The 26,069-nt window shown below is 39.6% G+C and overlaps 1 protein-coding gene across 2 annotated transcripts; it reads left to right on the top strand.

Moving 5' to 3' along the window:
- The first annotated feature begins 655 nt into the window (after positions 1–655).
- On the top strand, positions 656–25,599 carry MMRN2 (multimerin 2). 2 transcript variants are annotated; one of them, XM_052798811.1, is made up of 7 exons: positions 656–1,442; positions 12,712–12,834; positions 14,082–14,188; positions 15,646–15,711; positions 16,909–17,082; positions 18,183–20,093; positions 21,110–24,722. In XM_052798811.1, exons 1-7 carry the CDS (start codon positions 1,156–1,158, stop codon positions 21,496–21,498), a joined length of 3,057 nt encoding a protein of 1,018 aa, XP_052654771.1. In that variant the 5' UTR covers positions 656–1,155; the 3' UTR covers positions 21,499–24,722. The 2 variants fall into 2 exon arrangements, with proteins under 2 accessions (XP_052654771.1, XP_052654772.1); XM_052798812.1 differs by lacking the exon at positions 16,909–17,082 and having other exon boundaries at positions 21,110–25,599.
- The last annotated feature ends 470 nt before the right edge of the window (positions 25,600–26,069 follow it).

Below are 26,069 nucleotides of genomic sequence, written 5' to 3'. Positions count from 1 at the left end.
TATATTTAATGCTCTGCAGGACGTATTGAACTTTGGGCTGCACATCTCATCATTCAAACTGAGACACAATCTAGCAGTCCAGCACCAGCATTCCCACCTGTTTTGTCAGTAGAGCATCATTCTCCCTCATTTGATTCTTAAAAATGGCAGAGCGCATCACCCTGCAAGACAGTGAGGAAAGAAATACAGCTTATGATAGCAACAAAACTAAAAGCAGCACCATCAAGTAAAGCAAAACTAGTAAGAAAACTACATTCAACCTCCACGGCCTTTTTTTTTTTTATTATTAGGATGTGGTGACAGAGGTAGCTCTTTACAGCAGCTCTTGGCAAGTGTTTTTTGTAACGCTAATTAAAACCACACAAAAAACCTAGGTGTGAGATCCAGAGATGACAACCCAAACAGAAATTCTTAAAAATGCTCAATAATCCTGACCTCTCTGAAGGACTACTTCATGAAAATCTTTCACTTTGATGGGACCAGAGTATGATTCACAGAGCTACTTTGCAAAGGCCACACAAAAATGGATGTTTGTAAGCTCTTTTTTGCTGTGCATTTACTCCGAATCCCTTAATGCCCATAATTTGGTGTACATACCATGAATATTCTGCTGCTAAAGCCAGGGTATTTCAGCCTTTAAGTTGTAGAAAAAAACCCACGTGCAGATACTGGAGCAAGCAGGTCTGTGACATTTTCTGGGACTGTAACAAGAGTCTGTTACACCACTCGGTATTTTCTTTCCTTTCTTTTCTCTTCCTTTCCTTTAAGCTAACATCCTTTTCCTGTGCCTGAGGGAGAAGGCAGTTGATAGAAGCTGAGTTCCTGTTCACAGATAAGTTTAGAAGGCAGCCAAGCTCAGAAGTTCCTTGAATAAGCTATATTCCTACCACCTTTTTTTTTCCCCTCTGTCAGAGACGTTTGAGCCCCACACAGGAACCAGACTCACATTGTTCAATAGCCACGGACATTTCCAGAGTAGCTGGGAGGGTCAAAAGCTTTTTCCGCTCTTTGTTACAAATCTTTTTTTTTTTTTTTTTCCCTTTCCTTCTTCCAACTTTCCAGTTAAAGAATATTGCCAGGGCATTCCTGAATTAATCCAGGCTGAGCTTCAGAGAGGAGAACAAGAGACAGGTGTAACTGGGTGGGAAAAACCCCATGATGCTAGTGAAGCTTTTGCTCATCTGTAATACAATAGCATTGGCAAAGCTGGTCAAACACCCAGACCATCATGGGTATCGTGCTAGTTCAGTGCACAGCTCGAAGCCACAAATTTATGAGACCTCTGCATACCCCCAGAGGACTCCTCTGTTGCATGAGGAAGAAGGTTATTGGGAAGCAGAAAGGCTCAGGGAGGATACTCAAGATTACCCTTCAAGCGTGATCTCCTCACATCAGGAAGAGAGAGAGGATTCTGAAGCTGCAAGCCCACAGTCCCAAAATGGGTAAGTACTCTAATGTGTCTGTCTTACTTGTAACGATCGTGCAATCCTGCCTGATACCTTTATACCCTGTTGATAAAGGACCATTTTCAAAAGAAGTTTCTCATTAAAATATATTAGATTTTAGGGATCAATCTATAACCAAACAGGAGGGGTTTAAATGGTTTAACTACAGAAACAGAAAGCTGAATTGCTTGTGGAGGATGAAACCACCGATGGGACTGGCTCTTTGCCTAGTCCAAGACAGCAGAATGGGGTTCGGGGTCTGGACATACCTGGCAGATGTGAAGCCTTCCAGTTCTGCTGTAGCACCATAAAATAAAACACTATTTCTGGCAAAGCAGAACTAGAGGAAATTATCTTACTGACTTTTTCTCATCACAAAGCAATGCTGATTATTTTTGCTGACCATGGCAATCTTTGCCCATCACCGGGATGTGCCTGGCTGCAGACTTGGGCCTTGGAAATGGAGAGGGAAAGAGAATGGCAGGAGTTAGCAAAATAAAAATAGTGAGGAGTAAATATAACAAAGTAAGGAATAATATATAAGCATGAAAATTACTACAAGTTCAACCCCCGCAAAAGGTTTTTGTGACAATGAAATGCTTCTCATGATAATTTACAGCAGAAGAGTAGCCATCCTGCATGGAAAAGGCATGTGCTTCACTAGAAAGATTTCCAAACACTATGATTATTGTAAGTTTTACAGGGCACGTAAGTAGGTCTCTAAATGTTTAAAATAGATGAAAACCAAGCAAGACAGTGAATGAATCTTTTATAGCCCTGATGGATGGGTACTGCAGAACTCTGTTTGGGAGAGCTGAAACAGCAGCACAGCGAGTGCTGTTCGCAGCTCAGTGCTTTAGGATGCCCTGGTATTTTTCCCTTAAAATGCTCTTGAGGAAACAAAAAAGGGAGATGGAAAGAGACTACAAAACTTTGCTCATGTCATGCGTTCCTTTCATGCACACTAAAGTATGCAATCTTGTTTCTAATCTCATCTACATGTAAAATTAAGGCCTCCCTTCTGTGTGTAGCGTGGCGAGTGCATTAAAACCCTGTTGTCCTTCATACTACATCTTCTCCAAAATCTGTACCTCCGACCATTAACCTTAAGTCATTTTCTAAAGCCTGTAAGTGCTAACTTCCAGTTTTCTGATGGGTAGTGTTCAATAATGACATGCATGCACTGTTAATTCACCAACTCCTGGTTAATGCATTTCAGACACTGTCAGAGGAAGGAAAACAAAGCCTAAGTGGTACTCTGGACTTGCACATTATACTGCAAGGTGGTAATCATTTGATTGCTGGTTGAAATGCCAAAAGCATTCTGAAAACCATAAGTACTATGATAATTCAACAGTGTAAAAAGGTGCACATATAGGTCAGCAAGATGCTGTAATATACTGTCCTAATAGGGATTTCTTCCTTTGCTATGTAACTTTGTTCAGCACCAGCTTGTGTAATTCAGTTCAGCACCAACTATTACTCATCCTAATTTCCTCCCAAGAAGAGAAATACTTCCTCCTTTTATGGAGACAGTTACATAAGAAGTCAAATCATAACATTCTTCCCAATTATAAAGCTATATTGATGACTACAGGCAATCAAAATTGAGCCTAGCAATAGCTTTAATGTATTTGTTCCTTTGCTAGAGCTATCACGTTTATAGTGCACACAAGCCCAGGAAGCTGGTATGTCTTATGAAAGAAATTTGACACTTTGAGAGGAATTATGTCCAAAAGTGAGGGGAGAAAGTGCAAATAAGAAGGGACAGCATGGCTCCCCTTGTAACTGCACTCCAAGTTCTAAAAATCACTGCAAATGGTTGCAGCAATGTACCTTGAGAGTCTGAAGTCCTCAAGTGCATGTCAGCTGCTCATGGCTGGAGTGCCCTGCTATGCATAGACAAGAAATTGTCATGAATCTGATATTTCCTCCCTACAAGTGTGACACATGCTCTGGAAAAAACATCAAGGAACTGGGCTTATATTTCTAAAGGGGAGAGCAAGAAGAAAAACATCAGGAGTTAATCAGGAATTGGGAGATATAGGGAGATAAAGACATGCCATTAAACAATTTTCTACCAAAACTATGTCCCACTTCTAGTTTGCTTTTGAAATAAGAAAATACTTTATTTTCAGAACTAGGAGACAAACAAAATCTATGGTGACTTTGTCTCTGAGACAAAGTTTTGACTCTCACAATTTTCTAACAAAAAAGATGTGTTTTTCTCCAACCTCTTGCTATTTTCCCTATGTGTTGGGAATAGTGGTTGTTACAAAATATTCTTACATTTTTAAAAAATTCATAGTATTATTTTTCTTATTGCAGTTATTTGAATAATTGAGACCATCACAACTAATATGTCCAAGGTAATTAGTGAGACAGAATCCTCTGGTTTCTATTTCAACATGTCAGGTGAAATAACTCATTAGATCCCAGTCAAATGCTTGGATATGTTACTTTACTAATGAATTCCTCTCAGAATAACAAGATTATTCTAATAAGAGTTTTAAAACAAGAAAATCGGTAAGAAGTCACTGGCCTTTAGGTGACTTTTTTAAAAAGAGAAACATGTCGATAATAACCCTCTTGTTTCAACTATTCTTTTGATGAAGAACTAGGTAACAGTTTAGTATCTCAGCTGTTGCTTATATCTGAGCAAACAGGAGAAGCTCTGCATGTTCAAAGCGGACAGGTGTTTGCACATGTTACTTAGAAAATCAAATCTATCAAAGGAGGCCAATTTTCCAAAGGAAATCACTTTTTTTTTTTTTCCTTTTCTCCCCAGCAGCTGTGCCTCATAGGAGCTGATCAGTTTGACTTTAGATACTTTATTCTATGTCTGAGGTAAATGGATCCACGCGTACCCAAACTTTCAGCAGAATTAAAAAGGGAAATGAAAGCACAAGTATATGAAGAGATCTGTACTGTGAAATTGCTGGACTATATTAGCATCTGTTTTAGCAATGGAAGATGAAGAGTAAGAACAGTAAAAACAGGTTTTGGATTTCATATTCAGTGTGTAATACCCAAAATAGACAATAAATACATTTTCACGCTTCATTTCCCATATAAAACGGATGCCTAATGCAGAACTTCATGGGAACGCTCTGTTATTACTGTTGGCTTTCCCGTGTGTGGATACAGGTAGCCAAAATGAGGCTTGAAAAGCTGCCTGGGACATGATCAGGTATGTGGAAGTTCTAAAAGTGACCCAGTAAATATCAAATAAGAGCTTGCATTAGCTTTGCATTAGCTCATCACCTACTCTAATACTTACCACTAGGTGTAACCAATTCAACTGCTGTCTGATCAAGTCATATTGGAAGGGAGAATAAATACGTCAATGAGATAATACACCACTATTCTCATCCTGACAATTGCTATGTGGAAGGCATACCTCATAGCTTGTGAAAACTTGTCCTAAATTGACAAGCCACCTTGGAGATTTTTCCTTCTTTAGAGCCACTTCCATCAAATACTTGGTACTGACACATGCCTGAGGAAGGCATGGTGCCGAGCTGACCTCAGGGGAGCTGAAGGAGAGGGCCATGTAAGTATACAGCTGCGTGCCCTCCCGTAGGCTGTACAGTTCAGACCTGGGCAGAAAGACCTGGACACACGTGTCCTTCTCCATGCGGCTGTATGGGGGCCAGGAACAGGGCAATTCTGCCTTCGAAAGGAAAGGTTCCCTGGCCCTGGAAAGACCTCTATTGTAATTACACTCAGAAGGGCTTGTTTTCGCTCCCTACAAACAGATTATTTCTCAAATCAAGTAATGAACTGAAGCACTGTTGGTGGAGCACTGTAGACCAAGGCTCCTACCTTTTCTCAGCACTGAGCAGAATCGCAGCCAGCCGGCTTTAATCTAATCTACGTGCCCACAACACCAAGAACAGTCAGGTTGACAACTCAGATTTCATGCACTTAGTGTTCATATTTCCTTAAAAAAAAAAAAAAAAAAAAAAGTTAAATGAAGCATCTAAAAGGTGCAATCCCATCACAAGCTAGCCCTGACAGCAAAGCTCAAACCTGCCTGTACCCTCAGTTGGCCTGACCCATCTGTCAAGTAACACTGTAAACCAGATGACTTAAGCATTCCAGGTTAAAAATAATCTTAGGAAAAAGCAGAGGTTATTTTTAACTTTCCCCCTCAGTAACCACACCGACAGAGTCGGTCCCCAAACAGATGGCTCGCCCAGCAAGGGAGAAATGGACTGTGGTGATGAAATGGGAAGGAGCAGGGCAACTAAAGCTGGTTTCCCCATCTATGACAAAGTGTCACAGAACTTCTCTGTCTTTCCAAAAGTGTATTCATTGCCAAGTAGCCCCTGTTTTGGATTTGCCCTCCAGTTCAGTAGGTGGTTTAGTTTTCCTTCCTTCTCTTTAATCCACAAACACACATTCAGCCTGTCATTTGTTGGGATTTTTCTTACAATTACAATGTCCGCAAAAAAATAAAAAAGTAAAACCAAAAAAAATCCCCAAACCCCACTACCTGAAATATAAATAGGAAAGGCAGAAATCTTCAGCATAAGTAAATCCTTAATCACATTAACATGTTTTGAGGTTTGGACACAGGATTCTGTGAAGTCACCCTTGATTAGAGGGAGGCTTCCTGATGCCAGCCAGGTGCGTTGTTATCTCACTGAAACACAGAGCTCTTCCTCTAATTCGGCACCAAGACAGCCACATTTTTATGATTACCCAGTGTGTCAAAATACAGAACAACTATCCTCTAAAGGGTAGACAAGCAGAGAAAACCCCAATCAGTCTTATTCTAAAGAAAGTCAGAACAATGCTCAAGCTTAATAGCTTAGTTTTTTGCCTGCTTTTACAGGAAAACATCCATTGATTTAATTAAGACCATTTTCACACTGACTCATCTATTTCTTCAAAACTAGATGGGGACTTTTGTAGGAAGCTTATGGGATACTGAAATTTCCCCAAAGGGGCACAGAACATATGCTTAAAATAAAACAGGTTTGGATGAAATGCAGCTAAATGTGACCTTCAGCCTGTGACATCCTGCAAACCAGTGGAACGGCCATTGAGTGCTCAACAATAGCTTTCGCAGTGCCAAGTTCATTAACAGAAGCAATGGTTTCCTATCAAAGTTAGGCACTTGGCTCCTTTCAGGACTTTAGGAAATTCTCCGATATTTGGCTCTTGTTGAGCTGCACAGCTGCAGGTGGAATGGCTCTCCATTAGCATGTTTGATGCAAATGACACAGCTTCATTGCATGCGATACGGGAGTTATCAAACCCTCTATGCCCAAAGGGTTGTTTTATTTCACAGCTCATTAGCGCAAGCTGCAGCAATCCATTCTTTCAGCAGATAGCAAGGGATCTCTCCTTTCAGCACAGCCACAGAACCACCATCAGCACTATTACCACGTGGATCTGATGCCTTCCTACTTGTGTGGGTCAACACCCCTTGAAAGAGTGATCGGTGGCCAACCCTGAACAAAATTACACTCACGCCCAAAATGTGATCAGGGCAAACCTTGGTGCACACTGTCTGCACCCTGAGTGCGTGTCATCTTGGAAGCTTGACCTCCCATGCATTTTTGACATGCTGGCATCAGCACAGCTGTGCTAGTAGGTGGCCACTGGCTGCAATTCCTGCTTCGACACAAGGTCTGAGAAAGGAGTGAGTGTGCTATAAGTAGGGGTGAACTTAAGTCTGCAGGAATCAAAAGATGAAATCCAAGTGTAAGCTGCCCTCTGAATAGGCTGTAGAGCTTCTATTCTGGGGAGGATAATGTAAATGAGGCACTGGCTGTGGATGCTTTCTGACAAGGAAAAACCTCTTGCATTTATTTATCTGAAGTAGCTTGTACAACAATTGGATTTGGCTCAAAACCAGCTCCCAGCCAAGCCTGCTTTCTCTTGAGGTCCCAGTGAGGGTCCAGGTTCAGGACTGGATTTGCTCAGAAAGCCTTCACTGCACTAAGTTTCTAGGACATTTTGCAGGACAAGTCCCAACCGATAACAGACTAACTGGCACTACTGCTGGAATAAAAGCAGCATTCAACCAGCATTACTCAGGACTCTGGAAGACTTCCAGCACTGTATGGAAATCACCATATTTGAAACTACCACTGCCACTCTGAAAAGATGGCCGAAAAGCCCATCTTGTTAAGGTAAACTGCAAATCAATTAGTCTGCTTAAACCCCAGTGAAAACCAGCGGGGTTCACGGGATGAGTCACAGGAAGATCCCAGGCCCTGCCTGAGAGGGAGCTCTACTCATCCTAAGGGAAAGATGGAGAAATATGAGCTTCTGCTGTCTGATTGTAATACAGGGCTGCTGGCTGCTAGGGAGGAGCTGGAGAATTCACTCATAGACCACCAGTGATCACTTGCTGTCTGCTAATTAAAAACCCAGTGACACATCATGTTCCTGCAGAGAGTCAGCACCTTTTTCAACAGCAGAACACCTTCTGCATTCCATAACTAATAAAAAGATATGTCTGACTTAAAACTGACATGCATAGTCCCAGTTTAGATTAATTTAAAAGTGGTATTTTACCTCTGTTTTATTGAGGCTGCTTTTTCTTGTCAGAATTTTGCACTGAGGGAAAAAGAGAACATAGCGGTTATTCCATAGCTAAAGCCTCATTCTTTTTTTCTGCTTCAGCTGCTATAGATCAGGAATTATTCTGTACAAGTCAATGGAAAAATGCTCGTTTAAATTAGAAGAACATAGTCCTCTATTGTCATCTTGTAGCACACTTAAGCAGCAATAATTGATTATTTGGTGCCTTTTGCACTGTATAGAAAAGGAAAGCGTTATGGACCTGAAAAGTTTTGCGCTCTGTCAGTGGTAGACACAGGAATGGCTGGACAGGAGTTTTCAAAGTAATTACAGAAACTGGCTTCCTTGAGAATAGAAACCTGAGGAAACCGAGGTGAAGGACAACTCAGTTGTACTAGTACAGCCAAAGGAATAACAAAACTTATGGAAAAACAATATCCTGAAGTCCTGAAGCTTTTGTTCGGGCAAAAATTCCACTGACCTAGGAAGTGTCTAAAATTATGCACTGCAGTGCCAATCATGAGAATGTGTAACTAAGAAAAATAAAGTAAGTACGTAGCTGAGCTGGGGGGCATTACTCACGCTCACTATCACGCTGCAATTGTCTGTGTGGCAGCATGTGAAAAAAGAGACTACCCCATATTAATCTGAGCAGAGCGATAATTACTGCACACCAGCCATCTCACTTTATCTCCTGGTTCTGCAGGTTTTGTTTGCTATGACATAAAGTGGCCCGGCCCAATCCTAGAATCAGAGAGAGAACTGCCTGCATTTTGCTATGTTTCAGTAAAAGCGGAAATATTATCCAACATAAGAAAAAAATAATTTTAAGATCAGTTTTTAGTTTAAAGATCTTAAAGGTTCAAATAAAAGGAGCTTGAGCTAACCTTAATTTGCTGAATCTTATCTGAATGCAGAATGCTTTGTCATCAGATGTATTTAACCTAGGAGACAAGAATACACTTGCCTCAAAATAAGGCAAAAGTGGATGGCTGCATGTGAAGACTCTATTCAATAAGGAGATTAGAATAAAGCCTAGGAAAAAGAACACCTAGTCTAGCAAAGAAAATTATTCAGACGCTTTTTTCCTGATTTAAAAAAAAGGATTAATTTGCTTGGAATGTAAAACAGGAAAAGCAACTGAGCAAATGAAATATCTGTAACCCTGAATTTGTTAGGGTTCCCTCAAGTGTTGCTCTAACTTGCATTATTGTGATAAACTTTACCATTCACCAGACTGGAGAGAAAGCTCTTCTGCTCTCCTCACATGAGGAACTTTTTTCTACTCTCTCTCCTTGGCAGCAGAAGCTTGAATCAAAAGGAAACTGTATTAAAGAGAATAAAAGCAGAGGGTGTTAAGTTGTTATATATTCAGTGAATGAAGCGACATAATTACAAAGAGGGGAAAAAACGCAGAAGCAGAACACAAAGCTGCTGTGTTCCAGAAACCAGCTAAATAAAGTGCTATTTGTGAAAGAGCAGCTCTTTGAAACTTCATAGCCTGATTCGGAGCCCAGTGGTGCCAGCAGAAGAACTCCTGCTTGCCTCACTGAACTTTAGATAAAGCCTTTCTCAGTCTTTACATTGTTCTACTTAACATTAAAGAATGACATATTTTCCTTCAAGGTTAATACAGTTAAGGAGTATTTTTAGTTACAGATAGCAAAGTTTCCTTAAAGAAAGCATTTGACAAGATGCGCAAAAAATACTGCAATAAAAGTTTCGTCTTTGGGCACATGTATCTATATTGCAGCTCATTACAGATGGGAAAGATAGGCTTTATTTACTTATTTGATGAAAGAATAAATTTTAATAAGCTTCATGGAACTCAAAACCACTAGAAGTTTTTGCAATTAAAATCAAAAAATGATACTATGTAGTCCTTCAGCTCCACAAATAAGCTTTAAGACCAAGTGAGAGAGAGAACTAGTGAGGAGAAAAATGGACATAAAGAAAGGTGACCACCATTAGAGAAGTTTTTATTGAGAGTCTATCAAATTCCCCATTTTTCATGCTATTCATTCTACATAAAGCTAGTGATGCCTACTTCGGACAGTTAAGTCGGGATCAACTACTGATTCAACTTCTGATACAACGTAACCCCTTTCTACAAGTGGGAAGCCCACCACATTAACAGGTTTTGAAAAGGAATCCTTGTATTTTCTACTAAACGCGTGTGCGCATTTACATGTGCAATACAGCAAAAATACAGTCACACGATGCTACATTTTTGCTCACACGTGTTGATGCATGTAAACATTTGGTTTAGATTTGTATGGCTTACATGACTCAAAGGACTTGTTTGGGAGCTGTGTAATGGTGGGAAAAACAACTCAGCCCAGATGATGATTCATGGGGTGTGGATTGTTTTCATTAGGAAAGAACAAAACACTAAAGCCAAAGAATCCTTTTTTAAAGGAAGGTTTCCACACCGAATGCAGACTCCTGCCTGGACCTGGCAGGCATCCTGAAGGCAGACCCAAGATACTGCACCTAGCAACGATGCCAGCAAGCTGCAGCAGCGGTGCCTGCTCACTTTATTTCCCCAGAAAGAAAAGCAGAGAGGATTTGAGGGGGGAAAGCCACTCCTAACTATGGCTTGCCAGACACGTGAGAGAGGACAGCCTAAATACAAGCACAGATCAGGTCTCCGTTTCAGAGTTACTCATCTTACACCAACCACTGAAAAGCGATGCAGCCTGATAAAGCCTGGTGGACCTATGCACACCTCAGAGGCAGACATCAGCCAGAGCATGTGTGTTGGTCTGCTGGCTTTAACTGCATCTCCCGGCGACACAAGCAGAGCATTTGACTCTTGAAGAGTAATGATTTAATAAAAACTTGATGATTTGTCTTCTGGTTCAGTCCCATAGGAAACAAGACTCCCATTGATAATAGGCACAGAAATTCCCCCAGTCACTTGCAAAGGCCTTAAAACTACAGCTCATCAAAACAGCTCTTTTGGCTTGAAATCACAACAAAAGCTGCAGCAGCCTGCTTTCCTGTTCAGCCTTCCCAGCGCCACAGGCTTTGCCAGATTCCTGCCCCTGCTTCTAAGAGATGAAGAATTTTGCTTGCATGAGTGTTCGCTGAAATCGCCATCACATTTTCCTTAAGAAATGGGGGAGCAAAAAAGGCTGTCTATGTGCCAGCAAGCCTGGTGAACTGCTCCCCGCTAGCCCAGGCTGTCTGCCCTTCCCTCCTGACGTTTCCAGCTTCCCCCCGTTCTCCTGGCCACCCAGCCGCAGCTTCTGCTTTTGTGTGGGACTCAGTTCCCCATTGTTTCTGCAACTCTCTCGGAGGGGCAAACTTTTTCCATATATGCTGATTATCAGAGATTTGGTTCCTGTGTTCCCATTTAAAAATATACTGCCTAAAGTTCAGCTGTTGCTTTATCAGCCACAGCTCTCTCCCCCACACAATGCCCTACTCCATTATAACACAAGCTCTGACAAACTCATGGAGTACAAGAACTTCCTGATGTCTCCAAATACCCCAACTGACATGATCATTACTGCATAAGGTCTGATATTACTTTTGTGCTGAGAAACTAATGTTGATTTCTTACAGGAAGGGAATTTAGTGGTATGCATAATGGCATATAATAGGATTTCTAATTTTTCTCCAGGTTTCATTTAAGCAGATAGGCTGCATACATTGACACCAGCAAGCTCTAAAGCTCATAGTAATGGCTGCAAAGATACTGGATGCTGTTCTACTGGAGGTAGAACAGCAGACCCCTAGAGATGCCAGACAGAGGGGGAAAGACACAAATCATGTGAAGATAGCACTCATCAGATTTACTCTTGGGTGTTCAAACTTTCCAGTGACAAACTTTCAAGTACTGAATTGCCAGTGGCAGTATCAGGAAGAACAATGTTAAAAAACCAACTATAATGACCAGTTCTTGCCATTACTAATATACCTGTCACGTGGACATCTAACATAACAGAGTAGCTCAGTTTTGGAGATTCAAGTGGTCTTCAACCGGGACAGCGGATTTCATGACAAGAGAGCTGTTTCCTCTGCAGGTGCTTTACTATGAGGGAGTGATGAAGGCCTCAAACCCCTTTTGCAACTTGGAAAATTTACCACACTAGTAAAACTCACCTTGTCCTTGCTAGAAGCATAAAACTAAAACCCAAGAAAACAACCCTCATTTTTCCAATATTATTTTCCTGCGGGTAATGGGAGAAATAATTTCAAAGCTAGTCTAATTAATAAAATCCAATCAGTTACTATATTATCTTGAAGAAGTAATACTTAGGAAGACATTGATTATTAATGGAGTTTATGTGGGATCAAGTTTTCAGAAGCAGTCTGCCTCAACCTGATGAGTCAGTGATTAGGCATCTGAAATGGCAACATGCCGAGAAAGGCAATTTGACATTTAAAGTGACATTAACCTGCAGGTTATCACGGGTTGGAAATTTCTCCTGCTAAATGAAAGGACTGGAAATGGAACTAATGCATCAAAGTTCAGACAATCAACCCCTTTGTAACAAACTCAGATAAACATCCCAAATGAAAACAAATGAACTGGGAGTGGAGGGAGAATCTAGCAAGCATTTTCCACTTTCCTCATTATCCAGCTGAAAAAAAAAAAAAAAAAAAAAGGAAAAAAAATAGAAGGCCCTTCTGCATTTCACTCTTCCTTGGCACTGTTACAAGCAGAGACTTAAAAAGACCTACTTCAAATTCCTTTCCCATGACTTTCTTCCACTAGGAACTGGTGTTCCTTCATGCAGTCCCGGCTGGTAACATACATAGAAGCCTGCATGAAGGAGAAGTACATTGTCAACTCCCAACAGCCCTGTCTAAACGGAGCACCAGACTGCCAGAAGATCATGTAAGTAACCTAAATAAAACCACTGAAGAAAACAGAATTTTCTCTGAAGTATCTAAATGATATTTTCAAAAGTATTTAATGACACATTTTAAAAAGAATTAAAGCATCAGCTCAGTTTAATACCAAAGTGATGTAGGGTCTGACTTACGTACCAAAGGTGATCAGGCATTTAAGTAACCTGGGAGAACAATTGCCTTTCCAAGCCATCAAGTACATCACTACAAGCTGATTAAGTGATTTTTCAAATCTTCCCACGTTTATTCAGCAAAAACCATAGACCATACCTTTTCCATGATTTTCAGGTCATAACACACAGATATAACTTTAAAAAAAAAAAAAAAATCTCTGCCTGTGGCCATCAGTGAGACCATTTATGTGGCAGGAGTTAGAGATGTGCAATTGCCCAAGTGCTTCTTTCAGAAGGACTGGCTGCCCAAAGAGTACTGGTGACAGCCAATAGTGTACCTTAAGGTAGTAGGACTGATACATTTTTAAAGTTGGGAGACATTGACTCACAACACACTTTTGAAGTGAAGCAATATTTAATACTTACCTGCATGTTTTCACATCTATGTAGTTACTTGATTGCAAAAATGTTTTTGCTATTTGTTAATACAAATAATTTCTCTGAACAAAAAAAAAAAAGGTTCATGATTATTTCTAGTGGAGTTTTTAACAAATTTGTATCTTCCTTGGTACCAGTGACATTTTGGAGTATTTGTTTAAAAATAAAACTTTCTCTACAACTCATCAGAATATCACAAAAGCTCAAGCTCAGTCCAAACTTGATTGCAAAGGACTCTATTACAATAAGTATTACAGTTGTGTTTCTGATAGTTACATAAATTTGCCATCTGTGACATTTCTCAGACTTGCGTCAGATGAGTGCCAACATGTTTGGAAAAAAATCTCTACTGAAGAACAATAAAGCATGAGGCAGAACACTGGAGCCCTGCTCACTGAATAGTAGTTATATTCTGTCTGCATGTAAGAATGTGCACACATCTCTTGTTGTAGGCAGTAATCCTGAAAAGCAATCTTATGTAGGGGGAAAAAATTGCTGTGGACTGCCTAAATGTTTTACTAAGCAGCAGTGATACAGTTTATGACAAATTTCTTAACTGCGTTCTGCATTAGTCATCTAGGACAGGCTTGGCACCAGACTGCTGCTAGAGTCAGTGAACTCACCCCGAGTGACGCCAGCTGACAGTAAGTTGGAATCTAATGCCCAGACCCTTACTCCCCAGGTACAGGACAGCTCTGAAGCCAGTCTATCAAGTGAAACAGAAGGTTTTGAAGTCTTTGCAGTGGAAATGCTGCCCTGGATTTATTGGCAAGGACTGTGAACAGCGTGGTAAGGAAAGCTAGAGAACAAGTGTGAGAATTAATGACTAAATGCCAGTCACAGTGGCAAGAAATAAGTTTGCCTATTTGTTTTCGCTTTTTTTGAGAATCGATGCCTTATTTCCTTTGGTTTGCTATGCCCCAAATCACTGATATCTTGAAACAAGGAGAAGTCGTAATTAGCTGCAACTAGTAGCTAATAGCATTAGCTACTTATTCTTCTCTTAGTAGCACCTTTGTAATCACTGAGGAAGGTATTCATTCACCGGGGAGGCCTGTCAGATGTACAAGTCCATCTAAGAATGCCTAATTCCAGGTAGAAATGGGTGACATTAGAAAGCAACACTCGTGTGTGAAATGCCCCTACGGTCAGTTTACAGGATGAAGCCATCTGGCTAGGGAAATCACAGCGTACCCAAGTTCAAACAAGGTAGGCAGCGTTCGCTCTCCAGCCTGCATTGCTGCCTCCTCTCTGCTTACCCTGGCTGCACAGACACTGGCTCCTAGAGCGGGGAGCAGCTCTACAACACACGAACAGAGCCCAGGCTGTTAATTCCATGGAAGCTCTAGCAATAGCCTTTACATACAATAAACTACTACAACTCTTTGCACTGTTGAATAATGATGTGTGCAGCTGCTAAGTAAAAGAGAGGGGAGACAATGTGGTTTAAAAACTGGAGTGCTTCGTGGCATTGGCATGATTTAGCAAATAATTTCTCCAAAAGCAGAAAGAGAATTTAAACAGATAAAAGGTAATCCCTCTCGCAATTAAGGCAACCATAGCAAAAAAGGCAAATATCTGTGTGAAAACTTCCACACAATCTATGTCTAATCACCTACAGGCTCCACAGATAAAGTGGGCCTGTTTTCATCTCTGTAGGTTTAGCTTTTCTTCACAGATAGCTTTTGTTCATAGATTTATCTCTAGGTGATGCCACAGCCTAACCTTCATTTATTTTCCAACTTCCATGTTGGAAAGGTATTACCAAATGCAGTGCTTCTAGTTTAGTCTCTCCTTCATTACACTCATTGACCAAAACCAGCTGCTCCATCTTTACCTCCTCATTTGTACAGCATCACTCACTGTAGCTGGTGCCACCAGAATGTTCAGGTAAGTGTGGAACAAGGAAGAGGAATTTGCAGATCTTTTGATAGGACCCCAGAAAAAAAAAAAAAAAAAAAGCAACTGTTTGCAATAGACTTCTTAGGGGCAATAACTCAGCGCGAGTTAAAAAACCCTACCCTACTGCATAGCATTACCATTTATGCAATGTTGTATGCCAGTGCTGTACTACAAGCTAAGTAAATTCTTCAGACAATATGTTCTTTCCCTAAGAAAACTGCAATGCAGAAGCCTGTCTCCACATCAGTTACACTACACATGAAATTGTCCTGCATTGCCTTGCTAAACTGTAGCAGTTTCTGCATCTAAAACATTTTCACAGATGTATTACATCTCAATTGCAGATCCCAATTTTATTCTGGTGCCACGAAATCAAACTGAAGGACGGGAAGAGGAGTTCTCAAACCACAGTATGTGCTTGAAGTTATTTTGCTTGCCATTCATGATAAGCTACGGACAATATCCCTACTGAAAGCATTATCTGGGAAAGTTTTTACACAACTACATTTATTGGCATAAATAAGGGCTTTTGCTATAACACTACATGAATGCTTTAGACAAAGCATCCAAAAGTTTCGAAGTTGTATGCTGGCTGGTCATCAGTGATACCTAGTGAGAATGCCAGCTGGTACAGAGTGCTAAACCTTTCAATGGCATGGATGTTTAATCCATTGCTCTGCTAAGTGGATTCACAGGAAAGCACACCACGCTCAGAAGTCTACCAGAAAAACAATCTATTCAAAATGCTGTTATAGAGCAACTACCCAGTAGCTTTGAGACTATTATGAGGTACCGTAGATCCGTATCTCGGGCACTCCATCCTACCAATCTAAGTATCCAAGAAGGATCTTCCCTTACCCTCTGGGAAATGGTGTGGATTGCAGTGCTATTAAGTATCTTCTAGCAATTGGTTTTAGGGTAGTATTGCAGCTCTCAAAGAGAGTCGTCTTTACATTATGCTCTCAGCACTAAATGAATAAGCAGTTACTTTGCACGACTTAAGTTTATAAAACATTAAAGGTCAAAGGTAACCCTGGAGGGCAAGAGGCCTCCAGGATGGCACAGTTGGGATATACCAGTTTCTGCAGCTTTCAGCGTACACTTTGAAACCTACAGCTCAAATTAGCAGGTATCTATTTAGAATAACATCATTTAAAGGGCCCCTCAGTAAGAGTCAGCTATGACGCTTACACCCTATGCTTCTGATTCTTTAGTGGAACGCCTCAATGGCTCTTTCATCCTCTCCTTTTATTCTGGGTTGTTAAACCTTGCTATCCTTTCAGTCAATGGCTTGAAAGGAGTTATCATTCCAGAACATTTTTATGGCATGGGGAGATTTTAAATGAAGAGCATTTTACTGCCATCATGGCTAGCGTGGCTGCAGTTCCCTTAATATTTAAATATATTAGTTTTTCATCACTGTTGAAAAAAAATCTCTGCAAAGAAACCGTGAGTTAAGGTGCTATAAATCAACAAACCCTCCAAATGTCAGCGCAAAATTTTCAGAGCAAAAAGTACACAGGTGTTCTCAGAGGTCTTGTAGGAATACCTGTCGCCTGGTCGCTGCACTCCGTTGCATGACTTTGTTTTTTTAATCTTGTGATTAGTGTCAACATCAGTGGATTCAAGAAAAATGTTGGAAGTCATTCAAAATCATGAGGCTTTACTGGATGATCTTCAAAGTGATATTCATCAAGCAGTCAGCAACTTAGGTGACTTACAGAGAATATTTGAAAACAACGGTACAAGCATGGTGTTAGAAGCGAACCAGAGCAATTCAGGTGAGAGGTCTGACGCAGAATTACCAGCCTGCCAATAGGCCCTGTAAAACCACACAGAGCAGAAAGAAAACTTAAAAAAAAAACCAAACCACCCTGTTATTCCTTGGTCTGCTGGTTGCTTCTAAGGAGAGAAAAAAATGGCTGCAATCCCAACACGAATGAACTAAATTCAAGAGTAAATTGAAATGGGAAATGAGATAAAAGGCAGATTCCTCCAGAATATGCCTTAACCACAGAACAGAGAGGTTGCTTATACCTAAAATTTGTTAGCTTACTATTCTGCTTCTATGGCTTCTTCTCTTCTATGAGGATGCAGAGTTTAGATTTAGTTTTTGTTCTTTTTTCATACTCATGTTATATACTCTGATGTGCAGAATATCAGACTGGTGTATGTAAAAAAAAAATATAACATTCAACCCTTCTCTGGAACATTATTCCTGCCATATATAGGAGTGAGAAAAAAAGAGCTATGGAATTTGACCTACTAATGTGAGCCATTGGCCACAGACACATTTTCTAATGTTAGACTATTGTTCTCAGTGAACTTCAAGGCACTCAAGTTTGAACATTGAAGTTAGAAATCAAGCCTTAGTATAATTCACACCTAGTACACATACCTCACAGATTTTTCAAGTTATTTAGTCCTGGCCTGGAATAGTCAGCTGTTAAGAAGCTGTATAACTTCGTGAAGTAGAAGGTGCATTGTAGAAAGCATCAGAAAAAGAACAACATTATGACACAGTCAAATAAGCAAGAGCCCATCAGCCAAGAACTGTTGTGAAGATGGGCAGTTATGGCCACTTACAAAAATGCTTGTACAGGGGTTTCAAAATGTAGTATTTTTATGACTTAAATGGGGCAGTCAATACATATCTAAGTTACTCTCTGCAGACTCAAAAGACGCAATGTGCTTCACAGTAACCTTGATTTAAAATCAGGCTATTTTTGCAATTGTCAAAATTTATCATATGGTCAGATGTGGGGGAGTAAGATGGCAGTTACTGTAGAAACATACTTGAGTTACCCTGGCCAGATTAAGATGTGTTCCAAAAGCAGAATTTAAATTTAATTAAATTAATTTTTTTAAACTGTGTTAACAGATCTACAGGAAAGACTTCTGCAGCAAGTTTTGTTTCCCCATGTGGAGAATTTTCTAAGGAAACATTTTAACCCCATGTGGACAAGCTTCAACAGAAGCTTACAGAACCTCTCAAACATGGTAAGAAACCTGTCCCATGACGTGGAAGCCAACAAGAAAAGCATAGAAAGAATCCAAGAGAGCACTGTGCCCAAGAAGGAATTCCAGGAGCTGGGAACTAAGTTTGAATCAAAAGTCCAAGAAAATGTAGTGAAAGTTGATCAGGTGAAAAGAGATATAGAGAACCGATTACAAGTGCAGCAGGCCAGTATTCACTATAATCTCACCATGATCAAGGCAGATACCGACACAAAGCTCAAGAAGTTTCATAAGATACAGCTGTCCCACTTCTTAGCTTTGAACAGCAGCATATCAAACATGAAACAAGAGCAAAACAACCTTGTAAATAAATTTGAGACTTTGAAAAAAAATTTAACAGAACTCTCCTCACATCATGGTCCCAAAGATGAAAACACCCAGTTAACCATCAGACAAATAAATGACATTCTGGCAGGGCATGCAAAGCAGCTTAAAGAACTTTACATGGAGTCAGATGTGGCCTTTCAGAATATTGCAGTTTTAGAAAGGTGGTTTAAGGAGTTAAAAAAAAATATCTCAAAGTATAGGCCAGAGGATCTTACAATAACTTTAATGGAGAAATCAGTTATTATGGAAGAAAACAAAGCAGCAATGGAAAGGCAGATATCAGAGCTTAACTATACTCTCTCAAATCTTCGGGAAAACTATTCAGATCTGTTGAGGTACATGGAGGAATGTAATTGCCAGAGAATATCTTCTGACACTGACGTACTGGAGGAAGATTTAAAGAATATCACTTATTCCCTTGAAGGCACCCAATCAACTTTAAAAGATATGAAGCACTTAGAGTCAGTTTTCAGAGATCTCTTGAGGAATGAAATTGAAGAGCTCTCCTCAGCTTTTCCATCTATCCATCAGTCCCTTAATCTCCGTCAAGAAGAAAACAGACAGCTTCAGTGGCAAGTTATGGCTTTTTCAGAAGACATAGGCTTCTTGAAGAAGAAAGATGAAGAGATTCATCGACACATCAAGTATCTCAATAGTTCTTTCGTCTCTCTTTTGGAAGATGCCATGCGGCATGAAGCAGCACTGGAGGCTTTACTGGGAGAAGAATTTATGGAAGTCTTGTTTGAAGAAGATCCTAGTATCCTAATATCATCAGTATTTCAGCTGCAAGAATCTCTCAGACATATCTCTGATAAACTCCAAGAACAAAATATGACTTTAGAATCTCTTATAAAGAGATCTCATCTCTTGGAGAGAGGTCAACAGAATAATCACGATGCTCGTACATCTCCTAAGCATCCCAAAGAAGAAACACAAACATCCTCTACTCTAGATGAAGTTAGTAGTCAACACAGCATCGTAGAACATATGGAACCTAACTATGAGGCTGCCAAAGATGACTCCTTGGATAGCTCAGCTTACAATGATATCATGACTCTGAAGAATGATATCAAACACCTGAGCCTGGCAATTAAGAGGCATGAATCCAGAAGTGACATGAATCTTTGCTGCAATCACACAATAGCAAATGTAATTGAGCCACTCAACATTTCTGTGGAAATTCTCTCAGCAGATTTAGCAACCATCAAGCGGAAGGTGGAGGAACATCTGCTGATTTTTAAAAAGCTGTTTGGAAGCAATGAAGAATTAGTTGCCTCAAATATAAGTCTGGATGTTGCGAAGATTCAGTCAATGCTGACCAGAAAAGTGAGAAGGCAACAGAAAGGTCAAGACAAGCAGAGAGACAAGAAAAAGCCCGAGAAGCACAGAGAAAATACACAAATGATAAGTGGAAGAAATACAGTGCAGACAGAACTTTTGGAAAAAGGTGAGTTCTTTTCTTTTACTTGCTCATGTGCAGGTCTAGTTTCTTTCTGGGCCCTGCTGTAAGTTACACACAGAGAACATATCAGTTGTAAGACTTATCAGGTATCTTGTGGGATGCTGGAGGGAGAAATTCTGACATTATTTACATCCTCCCCCTCCACCAAAATAAGCAGTTTGAGTGAGAACCAAGTTGATAACACTGCTGCACTTTACTTGAGGCCAATAAAATTACAACCATTATAGCAGCTGGGAAATTGGCCTTGAACTAACGCAACTTTATATATTTAGAACACAAATTTTGTTTGTAGATGCTCATATTAACGCAGTAGCAGTTTTCTCTTTTGAAGGTGATAGGGAGTGCTAGGCTTCCAGGTCTTGCTTCTTTTTCCTCTGTTATTTGAGTCTGGAAGGAGCATACTCAAAGCATCAAATCCTTCCTACCATGGACAGGCACATTGAATGACCTGCTATAATTTGCACAAGTGGAACAGGAAGGACTGACCAGAGAGCACGCTTGCTCTCTTACTGCTAAGCTTCAGAGACAAGTTTTCAGCTTATATTTCACTGTGACTGGCCAGTTCCCTTTCCCTGTAAACATGTGGCCATAAGCACCTGGTAATTACAACCACCACAGCTTTACCTTCTATGATTGTAGCCTTTGTTATGGACATAAAACAGAGAGCAAAAATCAGCCCCTTTAGGCTGCAAAACTGTAGTTAAGACTGAATAAGCAGAGAATGTATTTCAAACCAATTTATTTTTAGGACAGCAAAGAAGTGCTACCTTTTTTTTTTTCCTGGGTGGTCTCAGCCTTATACTTTTCCAAGAGTAGCAGTTCAGATATTTCCAGGGAACCATTTGATCTAATCCCAGGCACATACACATTTCAAGCATTTAGCTCTACAAAGGAGCATACAGAAATCGGGCCTGATAGGGCTTCACCCTATCTCCCACCCTGATGATCCTGGGGAGAGAAGAGCACTCGCGACTAAAATCCTGTTCCTCTTTCTTTTTCAGACTCACTGGTGGCATTCCATGTGGGATTCTCAGAAAGAAAGGATAAAGAAAAGACTCTGAGGTTTAATGAAACTTACATCAATTATGGAAACAGCTATTTCCCTGAACATGGCTACTTTAAAGCACCACATAAAGGTGTCTACCTGTTTGTCATCTCTGTGGAGTTCAGCTCAGGACCAGCATTAGGACAACTCTCCTTTAGCCGGGGGTACAAAAGAACTCTTGCAAGTAGTCAGAGAAAAACACCAAATGGAAACACCATGACAACTTTTGCTATGGCAGAAATGGAGAAGGGGGAGAAAGTATGCTTTGAATTGCTGCAGGGCTCTCTAGTGAAACGGAGTCCACCTGGGACAACAATGGGTGGATTCCTAGTATTTAAAACTTGAATAGTGACATTTTGTTTTATTGATATCTTCCATAGATGCAATGGATCAATTCACTATTGCTTCATCTGTGATGTATTCAATCCTACTGCATGTGTTTAAACATAGCACTACCCTAGATTTGTCTTCGTGCTTCTTTTCTGGAAGTGTTTGGCTTTTGATTAGTTGCTTATGAGCAGCAATGGGATTTTCTTTCAAATGATAAGCTAATGGTTTGGACTCCAAATGTATCAGCACACACATTCCCAAATCCTTCCACTGTGAGAACTGCACCCAATTAGAAAAAATGTTTTGTGGGACCTTCTTCACTTACAACACAAATAATTTCTCCTTCCCCCGGCAAAAGAGTATCCTCCCACGGCAAATACCCCCACCACTGGCAAGGAAAAGATTTTAGGAAGGACTGAATGTATTGACTCTCATATTTTGCAAATAGTAGCTTAAAACCAAGAAACCAGGACAATTTTACCTATTAGTCCTCTGTGGACCACAGGCAGTCACAGACTGTCTTGGAAACTTCTGCAACTCACTCCAATTCAATGTTTCAGTCTGTGCACAACATGAACACTAGAAGAGATCGATCAAATCCAGTGAGATGCACCCTATGCTAGTATTTGTAAGCAAGGATCTTAGAAATGGCCTGGTCTTTTTGCTTCTGAGCCTGTGGTGTATTTCAACTACACTGCAAAAATTTAATAGTAATATAACATTGTTAAGATTAATTACATCTACATTTAGACATTAGGAAAATGTCAACAATATTCAAAAAATATTGCTGAAAATGCAGTTTATTTCTAAAGGTAATCCTGAAGAATATTGTGAATTCAGCCCAGAGTCCAGCATTTAGTAAATAGTTTAAAACGAAGCAAGCAAGCAAATAAAACTAACAGCAAAATGCCAAGTTCATTGGTCTCCCGCCACTGTTGAATATAAAATAAATTTATAATTAGAGTAAATAAAAGAACAGAATTTCTGAACTGTGGAGTTTTTTTTTTTAATTTCCAAAATCTCAAGATGACCATGTCTGGTCATGTCCTAAACTTTTCTTTTGTCAAATAAAATATCCCAAAGGCTTTCATTTTAAAGAAGTTCAATTATTGTGTTATTTTCCTTGTCTATGTTCATGTTTTACAAAACAGTACTAAACAATTACATTTGCCAAAATGAAATGCATTCACAAATTCCCAATATTTTTGGTGAAAGAGGTAAATTATTGTTATGTATTTTATGCCCTTTCAAGGTAGAATTTTCTAACAGAAATCTGTCCTGCTGTTAAGGGGTTTTCTCCCCACCTACTTGTATTCTAAGCAACACTAAACTACAAAGTTACTAAAAAACCACATTGGTACCAATACACATTGCACTTAAGACAACAGTTTGACAAGCAGACAATATGTGTCTTTTGAAATAAAGCTGCAAAGCAGTTTCAGCTACTGACTTGCTGAGAAGATTGTTATTCTCCAGCCTGAAAAATCCAACAGAGCAAACGACTAAAAGTGACCTCCCATCTACTCCTAGCCAATGCTGATTTTCATATGAGATTAACAGGCCAAGTATACCCATTTATCTAGCATGGAGCCACATCTTGCACTGCTCTGTGGCAGGCAAGCACAAAGTGCCCGCAAGCTCATCTTCTGTCCTACAGATTGCTTTGAATATCTGAGGGAAGGAAGAGAAGAAAAACTTGAAGAGGTGAAATGTCAAAAAGGAAGAAAAGCATCAAATTCTGAGACTGGGTTCTTTCAATACAAAGCTACTATACTGTGGTGACCCAGATGTTTTTACCAGTGGTCCTCCTATTACAGGCTTTTGTGGTGGCAGCATTCTGCAGTGCCAAGCCAAGCGTGCTGCCTAGGTCAGGGTAGCTCAAGGAACACCCCATCTTCAGTGCACACCAATTTTGCAGCTACCAGCTAAGTTCCACAATTAAATACAGACAGGGGATATATATATATATTTAAAAACACCTTGCTTGTTTTTAAAGATTTGACAGAATGCTTCAAGTGGAGCAAAAACCATACAGCTACTTGAAAAAGGACATGGTAGGTAGTAGATAGGATAGCAGTTCATCCAGACAGGACTTTTAAAAGGTTTGGTATCTTTGTGCTTACCAGAGTTTACTTTTGTTGAAGAATAAGCCAGGCAAGTTCAGAGATCATCGACTCCAGAGTGAACACAATATTAATATAAAGATATTTTCATTATTTGTATTCTTCGGATATGTACTTAAGTTAGCCACCTGCATATACAAAGAAAATATACTTGAATGAAAGGCTCTCATTTTTAGACTATGAAGCAAAAAATTAACAAAAGATAATGGGTTAAAACATTCTATTGGCTGCATAAGCCAGGAAACCTGAGTTCCTTCTCAAGCGACAAGAGAAAGATGATTAAGCTATTTGGTTGTGGTTGTGTTTTTTTTAAATGCATACATCAGCTTTTTAATAAACTTCTATCTAAACCACCTCTCAAATACTAGTGAACTATTTGACTACTGGTATAAATTTCTTTGAAATCCCCCACAAACACTTGTTTTTTGCAGTTTTTTTGGGGGGGTTGTTCTTTTTTTTTAGTAAGATTAACATAGCCACATCACCATGACCTGCATTTTTAGGCAACAGACTAGAGGAAACCATTTTAACGCAGAGACAGCAGACTCCGGATTAGGACCTAGAAGAAAGAAAAATTTGCCACAAAAATGGCAGGAGGACAAGGATGATTAATTGACAATTTAAAACACAGCTATTGGTTGGCTCAGTGGATTAAGAATAGGGGATGTTCAAACATGAAAAACAAACTGAAGCTGACCACAGGCATTAGGAAAAGAGAGTTGTTAGAGTAGACAAGCTGCTTCAGTTTATGTCATAGCAGACCAACTAGACCAGCATGCCTGATGGCAGTTTCAGCCAAGCACCAACAGGCAGAGAAACATGTATGCTCACTCCAAGATACAGATATATATCTCTCATCAATCTCAGCCTCATATTTAAAAAAAGCTTCCAACTTCTCTTAGTACTTCTCAGAAATCTGCCAGAAAAGATTGCCAATAATTCAGGTTTCTCTATTTCCAGAGCAAACCACTAAGCTTTATAAAAAGATAAAAAAAGCTGTGCATCTTAATGCCTTCATGTAATTATTTTGTTACTGAAACTTTTACTGCTTTATGAATGTATCTTACAGTACTTTACATTTTAAAATTAAAGTCTCCTAATTTTTTTTTCTTTTCCATCACTGAGATGGTCTCCTTACTTTACTCAAAATGTAAGTACCCATTGTACATAAACAATTTTACTTTCTATAGATCCATCAATGCCTGAATTCTGCAGTCAGATGAGTCTGAACTCATTTCAGACATCCACATCAAGCCAGTCTCTGAAGTCCATGGTGGTGCTCCTTCATGAACCAGATTCATGAGGTGGTCAACCCACAGTAGTGGTCTTCTCATGACTCAGGTTCACAGCTGGCATTGACTTACTACATTAACATCAGTGAGAAAGACTGAAGTGGTATTCTGGGGAGCAGTGAAGATAAAGCTGCAGAAGGGATTAGTGAAATTAATGGAATTAAATCTGATCCTTTATGAAATTAGTGACATTTCTGCAATTTATTTAAAAGGGTGTGACTGAATTCACCAACTACTCAGTATGCTTTTTGGCTTGCACACAAAATATACGTGTGGGGTTTTTAGACATGTCAGTGGATATAGCTGTTTCAGTTCTTAGACACCGATGCAAGCTCATCAGTAACACATTTTTATATAGAGGTCAAAAATAATCATACAGAAATGATAACATTTTGATATTTATTATTAGTAGGCAGGAAAACTTATTTTCACTGATCAAAATCCCCCATTTTTTTCAAAAGGATCTTCCTTATCCTTAGGATATAGCACCATCCTGTGGTCATTTCTAGAAGCAACATTGTTGTCAAAACTGGTGCAAAAAGTTTCAGTTACCCACAGTATTTTCAATATGTCCTCCTGTTACACTAATATAAAAATCCCAGTTTTCAATCCAACCATGATCAGTGTAATCAGTGAAGATATTGCACAAACTACACAATAGCCACAACCATACGAAAAAGTTTACTTTGCCAAGATACTAATTGTAAGGAGACCAAATCATCGTACAGTATAATTTCCTGGTATGACATATTAAGGAAAAAAAGACTACATACAGTCTAGTCTTCCACTGTACTTTCGAGAACTCTATTGCAAGACTTGACACTTGACTTTACAAGGGAGAAAAAAAAAAGTTATAATTATCTTTGCAATATACTGATAACAGTTTATATAATGCTCAGATATTAAAACTTTCTAGCTACTATGAAAAACTATCTTTAAAGCTATGATTACTCCCGATCAATGACAAAAAGAGAATAGAAGTTGATCTTACTTCTTGCTGCTTGCAAACTAAAACTGAACTCTAGGGAGAGAAGTAGCCAATACATTTCTGCAGTAAGAAAACAAATTCTGAGATTTTATAGAATTGTGTACTCACAGATGAGATAGCCCCTTGATTCGTCTTCATTTGCTTGAATCATAAAAAACAGAGTCAATTTAGCAGGCTATACAG

Source organism: Harpia harpyja, chromosome 10, assembly GCF_026419915.1.
Source record: "Harpia harpyja isolate bHarHar1 chromosome 10, bHarHar1 primary haplotype, whole genome shotgun sequence".
NCBI classification, from domain to species: domain Eukaryota; kingdom Metazoa; phylum Chordata; class Aves; order Accipitriformes; family Accipitridae; genus Harpia; species Harpia harpyja.
Note: the sequence above shows the minus strand (reverse complement) of the source record. Positions and strands in the feature narration are given on the sequence as shown.